The sequence below is a fragment of the Trichoplusia ni genome, chromosome 2 (assembly GCF_003590095.1).
Source record: "Trichoplusia ni isolate ovarian cell line Hi5 chromosome 2, tn1, whole genome shotgun sequence".
In the NCBI taxonomy this organism is placed as follows: domain Eukaryota; kingdom Metazoa; phylum Arthropoda; class Insecta; order Lepidoptera; family Noctuidae; genus Trichoplusia; species Trichoplusia ni.
In genome coordinates this window covers 8,183,984-8,205,371 of record NC_039479.1, presented here as the reverse complement: position 1 = coordinate 8,205,371, position 21,388 = coordinate 8,183,984, and the positions used below count along the sequence as shown (strand labels likewise).

General features: G+C 34.7%; 1 protein-coding gene across 3 annotated transcripts in view; it reads right to left on the bottom strand.

Annotated features, from left to right (window-relative positions):
* Positions 1-21,388, bottom strand: part of LOC113506205 (sex peptide receptor-like) — a 47,963-nt gene that overhangs the window by 12,222 nt on the left and 14,353 nt on the right. For 2 of the 3 annotated variants that reach the window (XM_026889059.1, XM_026889053.1), the window contains exons 2-4: positions 15,290-16,157; positions 5,874-6,057; positions 435-611 (exon numbers count right to left, since the gene is read on the bottom strand). In XM_026889059.1, coding sequence (XP_026744860.1) covers positions 435-611; positions 5,874-6,057; positions 15,290-16,051 — 1,123 coding nt within the window. In that variant the 5' untranslated portion in view covers positions 16,052-16,157. The remainder of the gene's footprint in view (positions 1-434; positions 612-5,873; positions 6,058-15,289; positions 16,158-21,388) is intronic. The other variant, XR_003401707.1, reaches the window with a different exon arrangement.

The window sequence follows — 21,388 nt, the reverse complement described above, 5'->3', positions numbered from 1 at the left end:
TATATAAAGGACGGCGCTATACACGTGGCTTAGTCTAGAAGATGTATATTTTTATATAGTGTGTGGTGTTATTGTGTGAGAAAATATTTGAGCTATCAATCACCTTAGTTGTGGACAGGCTATTTCAGTAAACAGATTTTTGGTGCTTCACTTTTCCTATTAAATGGTACAGAAGTTGAATGTTGTAGTTCGTATCTATATTTTAACTTAAAATGTTTAAAAACATCCATAATAGTGATGTGCAAGAAGTTTGCTGTTAAAGTTACTTGTTGCCAGGCTCAATACCAAGTGGTTGTAATGAGGAAATTTGCTAATCTCAAGGTGTTCATCCTAAAACCAACTATAGGTACTAACTTATCCGCTGTTCCCTTATCAAAAAGAGATATTAAGATTACAAGAGTAGGTATATTTTTTAGAAGATAAAATTCCCTAACTTTGTGATACCTGCGTAGTCGGTTCTAATTTATTGGCGAACTTGGCTGGTTCCTCCGGTGCGGAGAGCATCCGTCGTGCCAGCCTGGCGAAGGTGCATCGGAACTGACGGCTCATGCTGCAGTAGAGCACGAAGTTCACCGATGAAGTGAACAGTGCCAGCACATCCATCAGGTCACCTGAGGAAAAAGAAAGCTTGTCAAATCGTTACCGTACCAAATCTGCCAAATTCTCATCAAACGAGAGACGACGCTATATAACTATAAGTAATTTATTTTAACAGTTAAGTTCATTGTAGTTAGGAATCTCCTCTAGATTCATAACTATAATCAACTTTTTTTCATAGATTACATACAACATTTATTATCATTGCCTATGTTTTGATTCTAATTAATATCTAAAGCTAAGCATATAGTAGTACTACAGTTAAGTTCAAGAGCTCATATGTAATGCCTATGTCAGTCTGTTGGCACAAATAAAGCCGCTGCTGGACCGGTCGTAAAAGTGTTTTTGAACAAACAGCTCTCCGTACGGTCATTTTCTGTCGACCGTAATCAATAACGAAAATAAACTGCTTTGAAATAATAAAGCTGTCATTCTGATTTATTTACGAAGGCTGGTAAATTGTAAATCTCTCCGAATTTTGTCACATCTTTAATAGGAAATAAAATTTCCGCTGTTTGTATTACCTATTTATTTACCAATAATATTTACTGAAGAGTTAGACATTATGATAATTATAAGCCATTTGTCACTCACTGCAAGTCAAAGGCCTCTATTTCCTCCTTCAATTGTCTTGTTGTATAGCTAACAATGCTTGGATTTGCGTAAAGGAATCAAGCTCGTCCCTTCATCTCTTTTTCGGCCTACCACGGGATTACTTTCTGTTATTTGCCATCCAATGTGTTTTGGCCTTAGCCCAAAAGTCAGTTGATACCCGGCAGATGTGACCAGCCCAATTCATTGATTGGGATGTAATATTTTATAATGGTTCAATTATATACCGCATAATAAAAGAATATATTTCACTAATGCTCAATTATCTTTCTAAACACAGCTGCCATCTGACATGTTATGAGAAGATCTTCAAACATCGAGCTAATTGTGAATTAACAGGTGTTGTTTTTTATTCGGCTGTGTATATTTCCATTCCGAACCCAATCATAAATCCAAGGTTGACATATCATATGTCTTAAAACGAAGCAGCAGGTGTCTTGGTTTAAATTCTCCCACGATGAATGATGATAGACATTATATCATTTACGAAATACGGTTCAGTGTTTCGCCTATAAATGTGAGCACAAGGTGAAGAAAACACTGTGATTTTCCACACTCGTATTCACTGTTAGTGCGTAACGTGACGCAATCATTAAGTTGAAGGACATACCTTCTCCAATGGAGTCACATCATTAAAAAAGCCGGATTATGACGTTTCGAGACATTGTATAACATTTCTCGCTCCACGTGCCCGACAATAACTTTATTGACTTCTCGACATCGACAAAGCTCTCGGAAATGTTATGTAAGTAATTCTTAATTAACTCGGAAAAGTTCTAATTGACCCAGATTCGAGATACTTTGTTCAAAATTGAAAGTACTTGACGATAACTGCATTTTAATACGTCCTTTGATGTATGTACTTTCAGCCAACCGAGTTTAATTGAAGAGAATTCTAGGGAATTCATGTTTTTCTTACATACTTACCTAGGTATACTGGAATAATTTAATTGAATGTAACTTGGAATAATTGTCTGGTGTTTTAATACACAAGGACCATAATATGGGTTGTTACATATTAAGATTAATATTCATAGTCTCTTGGTTAACTATAATTTCCCTTTGTAGAAATGCTCTGTGTAAATAATAAAGCCTTCTGAGTTACAGGACGAAAGCGGCCATGTTTTGAGCACAAAGTTCTTTGTTATGTCTTTGAGTAAAGTCTGCTTTGTAAGAAGATTTTCAGTATTATGGCTAAGATAAATAGTGGACTTTGTTTTTTACGGCGCTATATAAGCTACGCTTGATAATTCGGTACGTAGATGGGTAAATATTGAATATGCATCTAGTAATAAGTTCCTCCGTGTTTCGGTAGGCATCTTAAATTGTGAAATTTAAAGACGGGAGTTTCTAGATATTTTTAATTTATTATATTTTTTAAGTTAACTTGGTTATCCTTTTAAACCTTTTACTTCTAGTAAAATAAATAGTTTCTAATGCCTACTCAATATTATTGATTGAGTCAAACCCGAAATATACTCAAATACACAATAGCGGGATTGCTTACTAAATATTATGATATTAGTTCGTTAATCAGCGTGGGATGATAATAATAATTGATTGTGATTAAATCCTCGTAAAACAAGTAGATTTGAAATACACCTATGAAAATGATTTTGCAACGTGCCTCACGTGTGTTTGTTAGCTCAGTATTCAGTCTAGATTACCAGTATTGCTTTTGCAGACGGCTTCGCTCGCTTCGCGTGGATAGCCGATATCGCGGACAGAATTACTTTTTAGGGTTCTTAACCAAAGGTTAAAAACAGGATCCTATTATAGTGGTTCTGTTATCTGTCTATATGTCCATCATTCTAACTAATTAGGTGTTTTTTTACAGATATTGTACTTCTGTTGCCGCTATAACATCGAAAATAAACATCGAGGTCGTTGTTTTTTTAGCATAGAACCTATAGCCTATTATAACCTATAGCCTATTTGTATAGAACTCTCAGTGAAGTGAGTCTGACTCGTACTTGACCAGAGGTTTACATTTATTACATCAGTATATCCAATTATTATAAACATTACAGGTATTTTCATTGTTCTTGGTCAATTTCATAGTTAATTCAGACGCAAGTTGCATGCAGCGTCGAACACCATGATCCTTTCTTTATCACGGGTGTCACGAAGCACCTCTTTATTCAAGCTGGTGTCGTATAAATTTAAATACAAATTCTAGTTTAGGGGCCTTCAGCTTCAAGAAAGACTTGCATTTGTGGAAGCGTGACAGCGCACCACACTTTATAGAGCGTCCTCTCTTTCGCACAATTGCAATAGTGTTACTGTTGAATAGATCGGTATTCGATGGCTCAGAAAGCAATTTATTGTTATTGGCTCATGTCAAAATAACATGTAGAAAAGAAAACACTTAGAATTCGATACACGATCACGATAGAGATCCCATGGGCGTTATGTTCTAACCCATCTTGATGTCGAAATAAGCATCACGTATTCTCCCAATTTCCATTATGATGTTAATGTTAATATTACTGTAGTATTAAGATATTAAACCCCAATAAAAGTAAGCTTAATCGTAAATTAAAAAGAAAACCAAATTGTAAAAAACTCTGAGCATTGATCACCGCGTTAGCTTACTGCGGATAGGCGATTGTAGATTCAAATAAATAAATCATTCGGCAGTTGGGCAGTCACTTAACAAAAGGTTGAAAAAAAATTGTCAAGTTTATGATGTTTATTAAAACTGCTTTATTTATATGTTCAACACATTTTAATTCATTTAACCCAGCATTCTGTATTGATTCTCATTAGTGTCAGAGCAAAACAAACATTATTGTGTCTGTCAAATAATTTTATCTACTTTAATTAAAACAACTACGAACTACTTTGAAGTGATATTCAGTCAGTACTGTTATTCTGATAAACAATACGAAGGCTATGATACTAGTGTAAATATTCATTTATCGGTCTTTGTTCGGCTTCGAGCCCTTTGATTGCCAACAACATATGGAAATTAGTGTGCTATCAGCATACCAAAGAGTAAACAGCGTTATTCGTTTAATTAAACTGCCTTTTGGAACTTGCGAAACGCCGCAGGTGACTATCAAAATACTTTCTTGCAGGACTTCAGAATTGACTGAAAAAGTGATTGCAATATTAAGGCTGATGTTATTGATTGGAAACATCCAGAAGAGACCAGATATTACCTTAAATAATTGATATAAAAGTCAGTACAGATGAGCTACCCATTGAAGTCTAAGTCTAAATTTGAGTTCATTATCATAACACTAGGTTCACTATTCTATAGATTGATTGTATTGATCATATGTTAAACACACAATAATTAAGTTGTTAAACTCGAGTAATGTTACATTTCTGCGAAATTAAGAGTTACGATCTCATGCTTTCCAATTATTATTATATCTATAAATTACAGAAACCGAGGCTTATTACATAAATCTCGTGGGTAATCATTTAAGGTGGTGGATTATTTTTCCTCCCAATATTTTATATTTGAGAACGATATTTTGTAGTTATTTGTACAGAAATAATGAAGGAAACTATGCTTAGGTACGGCAGGTTTTAAATAAGAGTAACTAGGTAATAAACTTGTTTACTGGAAATATATTTTTATTTGTGGCTTGTAATATTAACGAGTCTTTTTTTATTTTTATATATGGCCTTCTCGCTCACATCCAACTATTTGATCAGAAAAATATTGTGGCACACACATCGGAACTAAAACAACGTGTGTCAGTTACTATTTAAACTCTGCTAAACCCTGCATTTTTACATTTGTTAGCGACTGTAGAAATCGCTCAAATGTATAGACATGACAAGTCTTAGCCATGTGATTAAAAGGAAATGTCATTTCCCTGCGTTTTCTAATACCGCTAAAGATTGTGCAAATATATAAAGCATTTCTCTCCCTTCTCACTTAAGCATTAGAAAAATAAATGAATAATTCACACTTGAGTAGGTTTTGGGTATATTATTTTTACCTAATCTAATCTTGGCCCTCATTTGTTTCTCGGTCAAGTAATGTCACGTCTCTATTACGAGTAAGAGATATGAAGTCGCTTCGTTAATTTTGTATTGGCCCTAATTTCATTTAGGATGCTTAATTAATGACGTTCAAATGGCGGGATTACTTTGACAAGCTTTTATCATTATCTTCCTAAGTGTTTAGGTTCACATTATTTTGCATACATTTATTTTGTAAGGTTATTTGTTTACAATTAAAGTATCCTTTTGGAATCATTTCTAAAGCTATTTGTTATGATTCTTATTGTTTAATATTTTTCATTCTGTCTACTCAAATTACACGGTATATTTAATGTTACTCCGCGAACCCTAAACCCAATGAACCACAAAATTGGTTTTAAGACTATCTATTTATGATAATGCCTGCTAGCTGACAACAAAATGGTTTCAGGAGAGATTAGGTCAGGAAAAAACGGTAATGTACTTAAAAGTATAACAAACTTGAGATGGTCCTTATAAAAGATTTTTATTATAAGAGATCAATGATGTTCATTCTCAGATTGGTAAAGTATACTAGAGCTTACTTAAAGGTTATGCTAAGCCATTTACCATCATCATCCTTGTGATGTAAACTGATGCTAATAAATACTGATCCCTCGTTCAGGTGGAAAAAATCATGTACTGATTTCCTTAAGCTCAAATAATGTAAAGGTTCTACTTACCAAACATACTATAGCAGCTTTTGAAGAAGTTGGGGGCAAGGGCGCTGGCTAGGCCCAGCAGCCCCTGCGGCACCTCCGTGGACAAGAACAGCCCCAGCACGGCGAGGAGCATGCGCGTCGTGCGATCCGTGCGACTGGACCGACGAGCGAACGCCTCCTCTGTAGCTAGGCACTGCTTTTCGGGCTAGAAAGAGAGGAAATGTTTGTAATTAACATAGAAAGTAGTAAGATATGAGTGGATGGAGCTGGATGATTGTAATTACCAAGTCTAAATCACAATGTGCTCTAAGGACAAGCTTTTGTGCGATCCACGAATGCTTGTGCAAGGGTATGTGGCTTGAATGTTTGTTAAACCTCCTACAAGACATAGGCTAAGGGCAGGAGTAGTTATTAAAAAATGAAACAGATTTATGTTATGCCATTTGCCAAAAACGCAGCACGGCGTATTGCTCATCAATATACAATATTAAACGATTTAATTAATATTATATTCATCCTAAATCTGACAAAATGCATCATGAAAATATTTATAGTTTTAAATTTCTACTACGAAAACAATTACTTAAATTTCTTAATCACCAACAAGCCAAAGTTTGGAATTCCACTTCTGAGCACTTCGTTTTCAAACAGTTTTCAAGAACTATTGCAAATGAACAAGTTTTCAGATCTACTTTGAATTCGGAACTTTTCTAGTTTAAACTAAAGAAGAAAACTCCAGGTAAATTGTCCTGAAGTAATGATGCCATTTGTTACTTAGTTCTTTGTTTGTGTTCGTCTAAAACTCAAGATGTCTCAGATCGTTTAATATAGGAGTTGTAAGCTAAGGTAAACTTTAAATATTTCAGAAACCCCAACTAATATTTTCTGACTACATTTTTCGTACTGGCATGGAATAGTTATTTTGAAGATTCCATAACCAAATGGTAAAAATGGAACCCCAATACTCTAGCTCCGCTGTCCGTCTGTGCTTCTGTCTGCCAACAGGCTGCATCTCATGAAACATTATAGCTAGCAGAATGATGTATTTTGTTGCTGCTATGCCAACAAATAATAAAATCAAAATTTCGGTTAAACTGCGGTTGGTACAGTATTTGTATTTTTTTTTTTTCATTTGCTTTGTGTGAGGAATAACACATTTACAATATTTCCGTAAAAGTTCTCGAAAAGATATAAATCAGCATTTGAAATAGAGCCACTCTGCTTTTCAGTCGCAGTGCCATGTAGAACAAAAGAAAAAAACCTTCGAGCCCTGCCACTAGTCAAGTAGGTACCTACGTACGTCGGTACGTACGATCTAACCCTCAGCTCACCACAATACGCCCTGAGGAATATTGCTGTTAAAAAGACCTTGTATGTGTTTTTTCCTCACGAGGGTTAGCAACGCTTGTAATTATGCCCTCCGGTAGAAAGGACTTTATACGATTTATTATTATATTTCCTCAGTTGTCCCTCGAGCTCTTATTAATTTAATTTTCATCGTAGACCGGTTACTTATTAAATTAAATATTACTAGTATAGTGAAAAAAAAAAGAAAATTGTTTTTTTTCCACTTAGGGACTAGGTTTACTTCTTATTAACATAACTACATCTTTACTTGTTTAATATTTGAGCAATTTACTCTATCTAACGGAGCTTATCTGACTTATGTAATACATATTACACTATAATCTGGGATTTTCAAAGTTTAATAAAGCTATTAGCAGCAGTTCCTAGCGGCTCAATGTATTAATGTTTGCGTACTTAATGCAGACTTATGTAGTACATGTATAATCCCGTGTAATCGTAAAACTATTGGTTCGACCGATTAGACGGCGATCTCACTAATGGTTCGTCCATGGGTCGTGATGGAAATATGCGTTGCCATTAGCCCAGAAAGTTAGTGGGATTAGAAGCTATTTGGTAGAGGCGCACGAGTGAACATTGAATTAGAAGGGACGTGTAATTTGGTCAGTTTTATTGTCCGAAAATCATTTTACTAGATGCATGTAATACTGTATGTAAAAAAGTAGTCACTCTAGTAACTCTATTCTCGTATGACGTTAATATAAACCCATTTGTAACCATTTGAATTTCAAATTACTTTATTGTATAAGTACTAAATGTAAAATATCTAGGTACCCGTTCGGTAGACGTCCCAATATTTTGTACACTTTCATTGCGAGCTACGAGAACTTCTACCTGCCTATTTGACCCAATATTTTGACAATTTGTTTAGTAAACTTGTTCCAGGCGACTTCATTTATTTCTTATTCTATAGACCCCACTCATTTAGTTTTTTTTTATGAATACAACAGGAACTTTCTTTGGTGTAATTTTGTGAAGTTGAATTTGTGGTGCAAGACCTCTTGTTCTAGTGGTTAGTAAAACTGACTGCTATACCGGAGGTGGAGTTCGATTGCCACTCAGTGAAACAGCGTTTGTGTGACGAGCACGATTTTATCAGTTTTGCACAAGTACGATGTGTATTTAGAAATACCTGTGTTTATAAGTTGTCTAGTGAAATTAAATGAAATGAAATCATTTATTGTGAACGCTGGAGTCAACATTTCCTATCTGACTACCCTGTGAAGAAATGTCGAAACATACTCACGGGTAGTACCTAATACCTACAAGCATTGTTAGATTTTAGCTGGTGTTGTGAAAAAGTTGTACTGCTAATATAAGATTAGATTATAAGATTATTTGTGACGACATGTTGATTACTTTATTTGGGCAATATTGTTCAGCTTGATTATTCATTAAGAGTTAGTTTCAATTTATATTAACGCGCTATTTCTATTTAGGTTTATAGACAAACAAATTTATTTGTTGTGATGAACTTGTCTGGCTTTCGTTCAATGGCCAGTGTCAAAGCGTATAGATATCTTCTATAGTATCTGTTGTTAGAAAACAATAACATTATTACTTGTAGACTATATTGTCTTTTTACCTGTAGGCGGTGCTATACCTAGGTATCTATGTGTACGTTTTTTGACAGTAATTGAGACCTACTAATGTAATGTTTGATATACTGACATTTAATATCATTTTTTATACCAAGCCAAGATAATTTACAAAATAATATATTTATACCTGTATCCAGCTTCGATACAAGAACAACCATCTAATACATTAGACACATAGTAACGAAATGTGAAAATAAAATATCGGATTTACCCGCCTAATATCAGTTATCTGTTGTGTATTCAGCAAAACCAAGCGATGATCTCATCGCTAGAAGCTAACCATATTCAAACTTATGGAATACATTTAAACATGAAAAAAACATGAACATTTATAATTGAAATTCAAAGAACCATTTTCTACTATATATTGCTTTCGTTTTTTATGCAGTCTGCTTTGTACATAGTAAGTTTTTTTTAATAAAAAGCGACGTAGTTTGTTATTAATCTATTAGATACTTCTATACTAATATATAAAGCTGAAGAGTTTGTTTGTTGGTTTGAACGAGCTAATCTCAGGAACTACTGGTGCAAATTGTGTGCTGAATAGACCATTAATCGAGGAAGGCTTTAGGCTATAAACCATCATGCTGCGACTAACAGGAGCGAAGATACAATGGAAAATGTGGAAAAAACAGGGCAGTTTTAAATCATAACTTATATCTTCTAACCACGCGGACGAAGTCGCGGAGAGCAGCTAGTTTAGGATAAACCCGAAGCGACGCTTATGCAAATCGTTTCTTTTCCCTCTAGCCAGGATCTATATCGATAACTAGCGAATACCACTGAGATACTAAAGCACGGCGTGTCCCAGATGCGGGTTCGATATCACGCAGCTATTGATTTAATTAGAACTAGAATATGGCATGAATATGAAAATTCATTTTGCTTCCCTTGCAGTGGACGAAGGGGACAATCCACGTGGGTATTTAATAAGACTTCATTATGCAGATTGAGTAAATACCTACTCAATAAGTTTTCTTCAAGTAAAAAGACGCATTATGTTCTGTGTTTTTTCCTTCATTAATTCGGGGTTTTTATCAACGGACAAGATAGTAGGTAATATTTATAGTTTTTTTTGCATATCATTTTTATATCATAAAGCAATGATTTAAAATTATTATAGGTGCACAGCATTCACAATTTCAGGTAGTTACCTTGTAGTTATATATTTATTTTAGATTTTTATCCCTTGCCGACGTATGTACCTTTATAATTTGTATTGTTCTAGCTCCTGTAATAAATGTGAGCAAATAACCGGATCGTTCGATCTGGAATGATTCAGGAACAAATTTTCATCCGTCAGTCAATTCCTAATTTCCGAAAAATCAACACAGCAATGCATGTTAACCAACACTACTGATTAAATGCTTTACCACTTAAATAAATAGAAATTAATGATCATAACTTAATTTGTTTGTATTCAGTTAATTTCTGATTTACACACTTCCTGGATCAGGCAAATGGAAAAGCCGGATACGTTGGTTAACCATATTTTCAAAATGAAATAAAGCGTGTTTTTGTTAAATTTGAATACTTATATGTTTGTACACATCACTGCTAAATTAACCAACCATTTAAAAAAAATGCCGAGTGAATTCAGACAATACCTAGTATCATTTTACATTAGAATGAACGGCTTACGCAAATTCAAAAAGTATTTTTATCACATATTGTCCTCTTTTCATCTACCTATTGCCTAAACTCATTGAAGCGCTTTATTATGCCAAAGTTTTAGATTAGGTGATAAAGTAGATAAATGCTTCAAACGTTACACCGAAACCACGCCAAGCCCGCCCTAAGCCCGGGATCTAACGTCACGTTACTGTATTACGTCACGTCACGTCATCTCATTATCCAATTACCGAACTGCGCTGCAACTCATATTAAATACAGAATTTTGATGAGTGTACGTTATATAACTGTTTTATTTAGGAGATTTAAAAAGTTTTCTATGGAGATCAGCTTTTACACAGTACATTAAAATGTAGAGCAACAATTCTCAGACTCACAAAGTTGTCACTATCCAGCACTCAAGATTGAAATGGTCTTTTTGCGGATGATAGCGTGAGAGCCATCGCTGTGAGCTTGTATAAACATTTCCGAGGCGCAGCAAAAACGGGGACCTCTCAAGCCGCCAGTGTAATGTATAAAGGAGCTGACACAAATGTATTTGGTTACCAAGAATCTAACGCAATAAGAAGTTTCTAGCTGAATTTGTAGGTTTTATTGTAAAACTTGCTTGAACAGAACCCAAAGATATAGATAGTATTTTGCGTGACAATAAACTTCTGCTATCAAACGACTTCTTAAAGGAGGTTTTAACTGTGGCTGTACTGTGCTGTTTTTTTTGGCATTACTTAATTCTAAAACAAATTTCTGTCAGCCCTTCAAAATCTTGTGTAGAAACCATCTTTTTTAGGTACCTATGTCTTTTTTCCTTGGAACAAACCTTTTCCACTACTGTTGGAACCATACATGTCATTATACCTATTCCACATTGACGACGACCCATACGATAGTCGCCTTTGTGCAGTTATTCTGGTTTGGCAGGCGGTGGCTAGCGTAGCGTTAAATACCCTTTGAATGGGGGTGATACTGTCCTCGCGTCGTTGAGTATGTGCCTCTGACAGCGTCGTTTCGTTATATTACAGCAGTTGATGATAGCATTAGAGATAAAGTGCTATTTAAAAAAGTTACCACGGAATTATTTTTACTTTTAGCGTTTCAGAAAAATGAATCAAAGGTTTATTTTGACTGGGCATCTATTCAATCTATTTAAAAAATATATATATAACGTAGATTCATGCTGCAGTGAATTCAAATAAAGTAATTTATTCATTTACTCATGTAACTCCAACATTGAAGTGTCAACGAACTCTTTTATATTCTGATGGCAATAAATTGGTTCCGTTTATTAAAATCCAAATGATGTCTGGGTCTACAAGTGTACATTGATTCAACATCATACTCGTACACAAACTGTACATAGGTTATTTGAATGATTATTTTTTCTAATAAATTGAGTATTTCTGTAATTATTTTCAATTATATTAAAACTGAAATTTAAATCCAAATTAGTGTACATTTGTATTAATGAAGAACATTCTGTCTACAGAGTTCAGAAATAATTAAATATCAGTATAAACTTGAAATCAAACACAATAATATTAAAATATGTTCTTTTCATGCTTTTATAATTCATAGATATCAGAGGTTTTATTTTCTGCTACGATACTCTTGGTTTAATGATAATATTCTTTTCATTTATTAATTAATACGGGACTGAATTTTATACGGGTTTTTTGACGAAATTCCGCCAACAAAAGAGAAATCCATCTATGTCCATCCTCTCCTCCATTTGGATTATAACACTCCAGTACAGAATACGCGCTACTAGGGAAATATGCCCAAAACAAGAGTATGAATTAAGTCGAGTTCATTCGAATTCGGGTTTTGAGGTAAATTCAAAATGAACATGGGTAGTCATGTGAGTGCACCAGCATTAACGGGCACTCGTTTACTAGCGCACCTATTTCCTACGTATTAGGCTGGTTTCCGCTGAAATTGCCCGCTGCGACCGAAATTTGGTTAGGTTATGAACCTAACCGAGATTGACAGGGCAAAGTTGTGACGCTGACACAATAGCTACCATAAAGGTCTTTGTGATCCGTTTTCATATACTTTCTACTTGTCTTTAGAATTGTCAAAAGCTTTTGGGAAACAATTATTCAGTGTTCATGCATGACGGCTAAATCTTAAATCCAATATTAGTTTATTACGTTTATGTTGTTGAGCTATAAAAACGACTCCCGCTTTCCTAAGGAAAATCAGCACTCACGGACTATTCACAAACACCCACACTCAGGACCAGTATTCGTGGTTCAGCAACACGTCGCGCACTATTTCTAGCACGCGTTTTTAACGGATTTTCTATCAAAATAAAGGTCAACAGGGAATTGTGGAAAATGACGCGCTTTTTAAACAAAAGGAATAACGTGGGAACAACCAAGACCTCGTTATCCCTTGATGAGGAAGTACGTCCGTAATTTAAAAGGATAAACGACTTTATTTTAGTTATGATCATAAGGATAAGTAAATGATTACCACCAGCTGATACCAACTGTAAAATGAGACGACGTAGGAGATAAATACTTTTCAATTTAAACTCACTTTAAATCCTTTGACCCATTACCATTAAGGCTCGGTGAACAAAGGGTAACTTAATTACTTTAATTCGATTTTATGACATTTAATATTGACTTCGTAAATGCAAAGGAACCGTTTGTACCCTAATTTATAGGCTAATTGAATTTGCGCCTTCGCCGCGTCCCGAGCACCGGTAATAATCAGAAGTACTATTGTAAAATGAGAAGAAAATTAGAAACTTCCGTGCTTTCAATGAGGAATTCTCTGAATAGATCTCTTTATAGAATAACTCGAAATTCTTTGGCCGTGTTAAAAAAAACTTTAAAGTACTTTTAGGGAATAAAAGCACCTAAGTTTGGTGAATACATAATATGATTGTTTCTGAAAGAGAGTTAAAACAAGATACATAATACAAGTTTTCACATCTGTTTCATTCGTTCGTATAAGTAGCCTCCATTGACCGAAGTCGATGATCGCCCGTGACCAAAGTGGAAAAGGCAAAATAAATCTGAATCAGATTTATGTTTAGCAGCTCAGTCAGAACTCTTGACTTTCAGATGTGCTATTTACATTTATAACAAATTGATCGATGTATTCAATTGCAAAAGTTTACGACGCAAAAACGTTTTATATTTTTTGGCATGAGCTCAATCTGACTAATCACGCGCCATTGTATTTAATTTTATCAAAAATTCTGATTTTCATTTGAGAGCAGAAAATCATTCACAAAATTTGTTTGATGCTTTCCTTTTTTGATAAAAATGTCAGTAATGAACTAGCAGCCTTTATTTAATGTTTACTTTGTTTTGTCGTTTGTTCATTTACTATCTACGTCAGCGAAACACTGTGTTAAACGTTTTTAGTTGTTTTTATATAAGTTTTTGGCTTAAGCTATGTTCATTTTAAATAAATATTTATTTATTTGTGAGTAGTTTAACTGAAGTATTTGAGTTTTATTTAGTAGTAAATCTACTGGCAGCAGATTCGTTTTGTTTGTATTTTGTAGAATCGATCTCTTCTCATCATGCTTGTCAACACACTATCAATCATTTTTCTTTTGGATATCGCATTTTTTTTCATTCTCGTTAGATAAAGTGTTTGTTTGTATGGCACATTGAGACTTCCGTTCCAAAACTATTAATAATCTAACGTTCAAAAGCTACCGAATTTAAAAGATTATAATTATTATTTAGTTGTTGTGCTTTACAAAAACCATTTTTTCTAGAAATTGTTTACGAAACAATTATTCCTAAAGATTTTCGAGGACTCTTAAGACATTTATTTTTGCGCAATGAGAAAGATTCAAGACAGTTGCACAAATAGAATAAAGGGCAGGTGTGAAACATTTTCGAAAGAGAAACGTAAACTTCGACAAAGTTAGAGTTGTGAGAGTAACAAATCACCAAATACGGTATCAAATAAGGGTGAATCTATTGCGATCAATCGCTGTCGAGATGAAACTGTGAACAGTGTTGGTTTATAATACAAAATGTATGTATCGCCTAGAGATGTTTGTTTTTGTCTAGATCTTAACTCTCAAGCTTCAAATTTACCGTACCAACACCCGAAGCGAGTGACTAGAATGAAGAGAATTTTAATAAAAACAATACCTTGATTTTTAAGCTTTCGTACCCAAAGTTACCGAGCTATATCTCATAATCTGAGATAGCTAGATAATTGTCATTTTTTAGGGTGTAGTTCTGTTTCAGAAAGTATTTTTCGATATGTAATAAACTAAAAAGTGTGGCGTTTACATATTACACCAAAATACCCAAATTCCAGTTTATTTGTTAACCAACCGTTTTGTATTCTTTAGCCTTTTCGTAAGAAAACCCTCAGTGTCGCAAGTCTGACTCGCAATTGGCTAGTTATTGACATACTTATCAACTTCAAAAGTAATTGTTTACTCTAGAAAATGTTAGTGAACATTGATATTTACTGTTTCAATGATAACTTTCGAAGTAGTCCCTATAGGATGTTAACGAAACACTCCCGCCCTATAACGAGTCTCCGAGCGAAAATAAAGTAAAACAACGAGGTCAAGTGTCGTCGCTAAAGTATTCTAGTGTTTTCGAGAACCACTCCTTATTACTGACATTCATTATAATATGTTAACAAAGCGCTTCTCTCTACCTACTAGAGTTTGCTGTGAAAAGACTTGCTTGTTCAGCAGTTGCCTTGATGGCTCTTGGAGTTTTTTAAACAAACAGAACATTACAAGTACCTTCTTGCCAATCAAGGTTATACGAGGAACTAGTAAACCAACATCAAACAAAAGCCAAGCCATACAATTTCAATACGTTCTCCATTCTCATTAGAACTTACCTCATTCGGGCCGATTGTTGAACGCTTCAGAAGTTTCTGCCTCTTTCTCTCCGTCGTTGTTAACTTTGATATCAAACAAGTACTTAATATTGACAACGCTATACTCGGTACAAGTTTTAATATAACACTGTAAATCCACATTATTGCTGTAACTAATTGTACGTTTTTTGACATTTCTAAAACATAAACGGTCCGATTGTCCGGCAGAGAGAGATCCTCTGCAAACTCTGAATTGTTTAAAGCAGTCACTTCACTGGGCACTATATTCATTGCAAAATAAATCGGAAGACACAAAAACGGGCATATCACATACGCACTAACTATAGCAAGAGTCGTATTCTTTTTATTGCACCATGTACTGTTTCTCTGTGGAAACGCGATGGCAACGTATCTCCACACGGCCAAAGTGACCGCTAACCATATGGAAATCGTATGAAACGTCTGGCTGAATATTGAATGGAAATAAACAAAGACGGTCCATGCGTAGGTATTCTTGTTAACTTGAGGTCCTATCTTGATGTTCATGTGTAAGGCGTAGGGTATGTATTCCAGCATGACTAGGAGATCTGCGACGGCGAGGCCGGTGAGGATAGAGTTGGTGGAGCTGGTCATCTCGCGGCGGCTGAGCACCGCGATGTTGATGGAGTTGGTGGCCGAGCCGACGATGCATATCACCAGCGCGATGTAGCCGTGCAGGCGGCTGTACGCCTTGTTGAAGTTGGTGGCGCCGGGCACGCAGTACGCGTCGGTCGCGTTTAACATGCTCGCGTTCCACTCGCGACCTGCCACACCTTGTCATCGGCACTGCAGTCACGAGACACGCCACGAACAACTTCAACTACCGCGTTGTATGATGCGATGTCATAACCTGAAACAAATGAACGAACTGTTAAACATTTTGTATTCGTTGAGTATTTTAAAATCGGTCGTTTTCGTCATGCTCAAACTGTATAATTTAAATAATGTTTTCGTTTATAAGTATCAACAAATACGAGTGTCTGATATCGTGCGTAAAAGCATTTTAAGGGCTACGTATTGAGTTTATATAAAATAGGTGTCGTAAAATAAAATTTTCGCGGTGTCGATATATAGTTTACAAGGTTCCAGGGTCATGGATCATGCTGAAGCCGAATTTATGCGAATAGTTTAGTAGGCAATCTTATGTAGTCACACGTATAAGAAAATTGATCACGTTTTGGCATTTTACTTTTTATTGAAAAATGTCTAAAACTGCCTGTGTGTTTATTTTAATACTCATTATGTATTTTCACTTGCCAGTTTATTTAGAAATTCTGATACCATTCCGTATTATGTAGTTCGCAGTTTACAGATTTTATCTAATATAACGTTGCACTGTCACCAATTTAATGCCTGCCTTACTAACTTTAATTTAATTTGGTTAAATTGAAATTTGGTAAATGGAATTCAAATTTACATACCAATACCATAAACAAAATAAATATACCTCAATATTTAACAATATGCTGTTATGAGCAAAAAGTTTCGAACCACTCATAGTAATGCAAACGAAATGGACAAAATTTAAAAGTAAAACCTTTTTGACGAACCTTGAAACTTTTCGGTATTGTCCCTTAATGCGTAAAATATTTTAACAATGTTTGTCACTTAGTAGTCCATCATCATCAAATTGCTACTCGTCAAATATTGTGACACTCTCACTGGCTGTTAAAATAAATAAATATAGCCTTTACGGTCCATAAGAGTAAATGAGTAGAATATACACATATAGAAAACACAGAAGATATAAGGTTAAAACTCTTTATTATATTTATGACACGTAGGTATTTCGCTTTTACATTTTTGTTTTTTAATTACAAGCTGTGTCTAATAGGACTTTCTATACATGAATCAATCATTGCTCTATGTACCTAAATCTAAGTTCATTAGGGGTAGCTTAAGGCTGATACACACAAACCTGTTACGGCGACATAACGTGATAAGTCCCGGCAATGGATGTAGAAATCCTACTCCTATATGATGTAATAGATTTTCATATCACGCTGAAATGACGCGTGACGTTATATGTAACGTATTCATGTGTAACAGGCCTTAGTTGGGAACATGAACTAAATGTTACTGCTGTTAAAATTCTGCGCTGCACAGAATTATTGCAGTGATTTTGTAATTTATCTTATGTAAGTTGCGGACAGTTCGGTCGTTTTTGATTACTAATATGCAACATTTATTTGTATGGTACGCAATGCGTACTATTGAGTCGTTAAACGTCATCAGTCAGCTTACGATTTTTTTTGTAATCTAAAACAATAACCAAATACAATTATTTGTTTTGCATTTGCAGGAATATGTAGTAGAGTAGGTTATAGAAAAAAAACGTAAGAAAATAATATTGCGACTATAAATTGAGATGTTCTTTGAAGTTGAATCAACCTGCACGCGGTGTGCAGGTTGATTCGATTCGATTTAAATCGATTTAATCGCGGACAAACAACGTCACACTTTATTATTAAAAATAATTTGATTTAATGCTTCAAGAATTACGAAAAAAAAACTTTAAAATTGAACATTTCGTACTTCCGAAACTCGTTATTTGTACTCGTTATGCGTGTTCTAAAATTAATTATACTATAACTAATGTATTACACGGTTATACAACGAGACACGTGAGAGAACAATATGTTTTCAGTCATTCTAAATATATTTTCTTCATAAAAACAGTTCTGTCTTTCGTAGATATATTAAATATATTACTTTTTGTTTCCGTTGCTATGGTTGAACTAAATCACTCAGTCGACATCATGTTTAAATAACATTCAAATAAACGTCTGCCAAGTGCGAATCAGACCCTTTTACGAATGATTAGCTAATTTACATAAAAAAAAAACATTTTTTTCTTAAAGTGGCACCTGAAATACTGTATCTGTAAAGGTTAAATAATCTAATTATCTATTACGGTTCTTGAGATACAACCTGGTGGCAGACATACAGCGTAGTCATACTGAAAGTAGGGAATCCTGATAATTATCCGTTATTACCCTAATATTACTATAGTTAGTTGTGAGCAGAATGCCGTCTGTGTAAAGCTAGATAAACGATTTTGATGCACATAGTTTGGGCGTTAGCTAACGACCTTCAGTCAAACTTTGTGACGTATGGACGGACCGGAATGTTTTATTTGTATGGTATTTTTGGTTTAGCTTGTTATTGTAACTCGATTTTTCGGGCCAGTTTACTTTGGAAACGTGTAAATGTAGAAAGGCTTGACGCACAGTGAAAGGTAAACATAGGTTATGTTGCAGGCAGAGTTCAGCATCAGTGTTCTTTGTGAATTCTTTTAAAACTTTAACAAAACGAAGCCGCAGTGAAGTGTCCAGAATACAAACTTAGTCATAAGAGACCCATAAAAACGGGGACGAAAATAAATGGTCCACTCTCCAAGCATTTCATCATAACCAAGATGGCTCTCTAATATGGGCAGTGCACTGTATAAGTTGCTACTGAAACCCGCATAATACAAAAGAGGCAGCCATACTGCTCGTGAACTAGTTTTTAGCTGTAACCTGACCTGACTCCATTAGCTTTAAAACGTGTTACGAAGTAAAAGTAACATTGCGGGTAGGAGCTTCCGTCAAAATTAAAATCATGTCAAGTCCAAGTCGGATACAAAAAATAAATAGGTTTGAAAAATCCCTATTTAAACGAAACCTTAAAATTCTATAATTATTGTAGGTGGCTGGATGTTTATTTCAGTTCTGACTGTTTTTTTTTTATTAAAACGGCAAAAGCGTAAGACATCTTTGACGAAATTAGTATAGATAAAAAAAAAACACACGAATAGGTGTCATCAAGCTTACATTACTTTATGGTGGCAATATTTGATTTAGGAAGCACCTTTTACAATCACGTTTTTTTTCACCGTCAGCCTGTGGACAAAGGTTTCACAACTTAATAGAGACTAACCTTTTTGTCTACCTTGGACATTTAACAAAGAATAGCACCCACACACTTTTCTAAGATATCGTTAATACAGGCGACTAATGGAAATATTACCTTAATGACAACCTGAAAGGTGAAATAAAATATATCGTCAATGTTTTGTTCCATGTCGCTGTATCGTTAGTTTTATCAAACTTGTTGCTAGGTAATTTATCAAATACATTTTGCAAGTTTCAGTAATAATATTTTTTAACAACCAGGCTTAAATTACAAATAGGGGAAGGTGGGGTAAGACGGGGACCTTAAGGTATTTCATAAATAAAACCCATCTTTTTTAATTGCACAACGTAGGAACTTTTATTAATTAAATAATCAGTCTTTCTTCTTTTAATAACAATCAGTCAAAACAAAAAAAAATAAGTTCTTCTCATAAAAATATAAACTTTTAAAAAATAACTGAATCACCCCATCTTACCCCACCCATAGGGTAAGATGGGGTATACCCCTGGGGTAAGATGGGGTATAGACTATTTAAGCGCCGTCATCTTCACAAACCGGGCAGATATGTTCAGCTTCGTCATCGCTGTCTTCCACTCCTGCACAGACACAATGCGCTCACTTGCCTCAAGTACGATAAGTGATACAAGTATGATAATCGGAATACAAGCCGCGACAGTATAGACATTCTGTATCTTCTTCTTCTGTGCCTTTTCGCTTTTTCGGTTTTTCAAGTTCTCTTTATTGTTATTTTTGTCATTTACTTTTTGTTTGTTACATGTGGTTTTAGTTTCTACCTATTTTAGTTTTCCTCTCATTCTTTTTTATATAGAAAAGCAGTAATAATAGCTGCTTTTCCCCTTCTTCGAACTTGTCTTGGTCTTTTTTCGGCGAATCGCGAATAAGGCATTAACTTTTTCGGGCTAACCAGATGGAATGCATCATTATCTATATAATCATTTACTGTTGCCTGCTTGAGACATGAGGTTGAAGCAGTTGGTGGAGGTGGAGAGTTTGCTAAATGATTTACGGCGGTGTAGCCATTTAAGCATCAGGAAATGACAACATTACTGTTTTTGGAACTGTACTATAAAAAAATAGTTAATGTTGAATGCAATCTCAATACAAACTGAATAACAACTCAGCGGATAAGATCGGGTACCTACCCCGTCTTGCCCCACATAAGTGTCCCATCTTTCCCAAACTGGACTTAAAAGTTGTATTGAATTTTTAGAGGTTATAAATCAAAAGAAACCGGCATGAATTAATGAGTTTACAATAGTAAAATAAATACAAATTAACAAAAAAAATATGTCACACATTATGTTTATCATACATTATAACAGTCATGCACTTTATATGCTTCAATAATTAGATAAAACCACTTCAAATTTTAAAAATGTACTTACCATGAAGAATCGTGCGCTCCTTCGAACAAACTTTTTGCGACTCTAACAAGTACTGATAAATACGACTAGATGGCGTCAAAATAACTTTTCAATTAATACTGTATTATATATTTTTGGAGGGTCCCCATCTTACCTCGCTACCCCGTCTTACCCCACCTTCCCATACTTGTTTATAATTTTTCAGTTTCATAAACACTGCGTGTATTCAAAATATTTTCATCAGATTTACTCGAATTAATTTTACTTAACTGATAATCTCTTTCATTTAAATATTACAACGCGTGCCGCTTTTCAGTTAAAACTAATTATATCTCTTTAATGAGAAACTTGAGCAGTTAGATCAACTTGACAGAAACAATTGAATTCGTTTAATGATTTCACTTCGCGCTCAACACATTACATCTACTTGATCTGTGTGACGGCTTGTTTTTCTTTTCTCATTCTGATGAATGAGACCCATTGTCTTATTTTCTCATTAAGATACTCAGATGCTACAATGATAGCGTAAAGGTCAACCCCTCTACTCAGATGAAGTTAAAACAAATACTGAGGGACTTGGTAGTTGGGATCTAATACGTCTACAGGCACGTACAACATTGTGAAAAAAATGTGTACTGAAAATAATTATTTATTTGAAATAATTTTATGACATAACTTTGTGGGAGTTGGATCGTTAGTTGTATATTTTGCATGTTCTAATGCTACAACAGCTGCAAAATAAGATTTACCGACTTTCGCACTATACAAGTATTATCCACGTAAATGTATGCAGGGACGC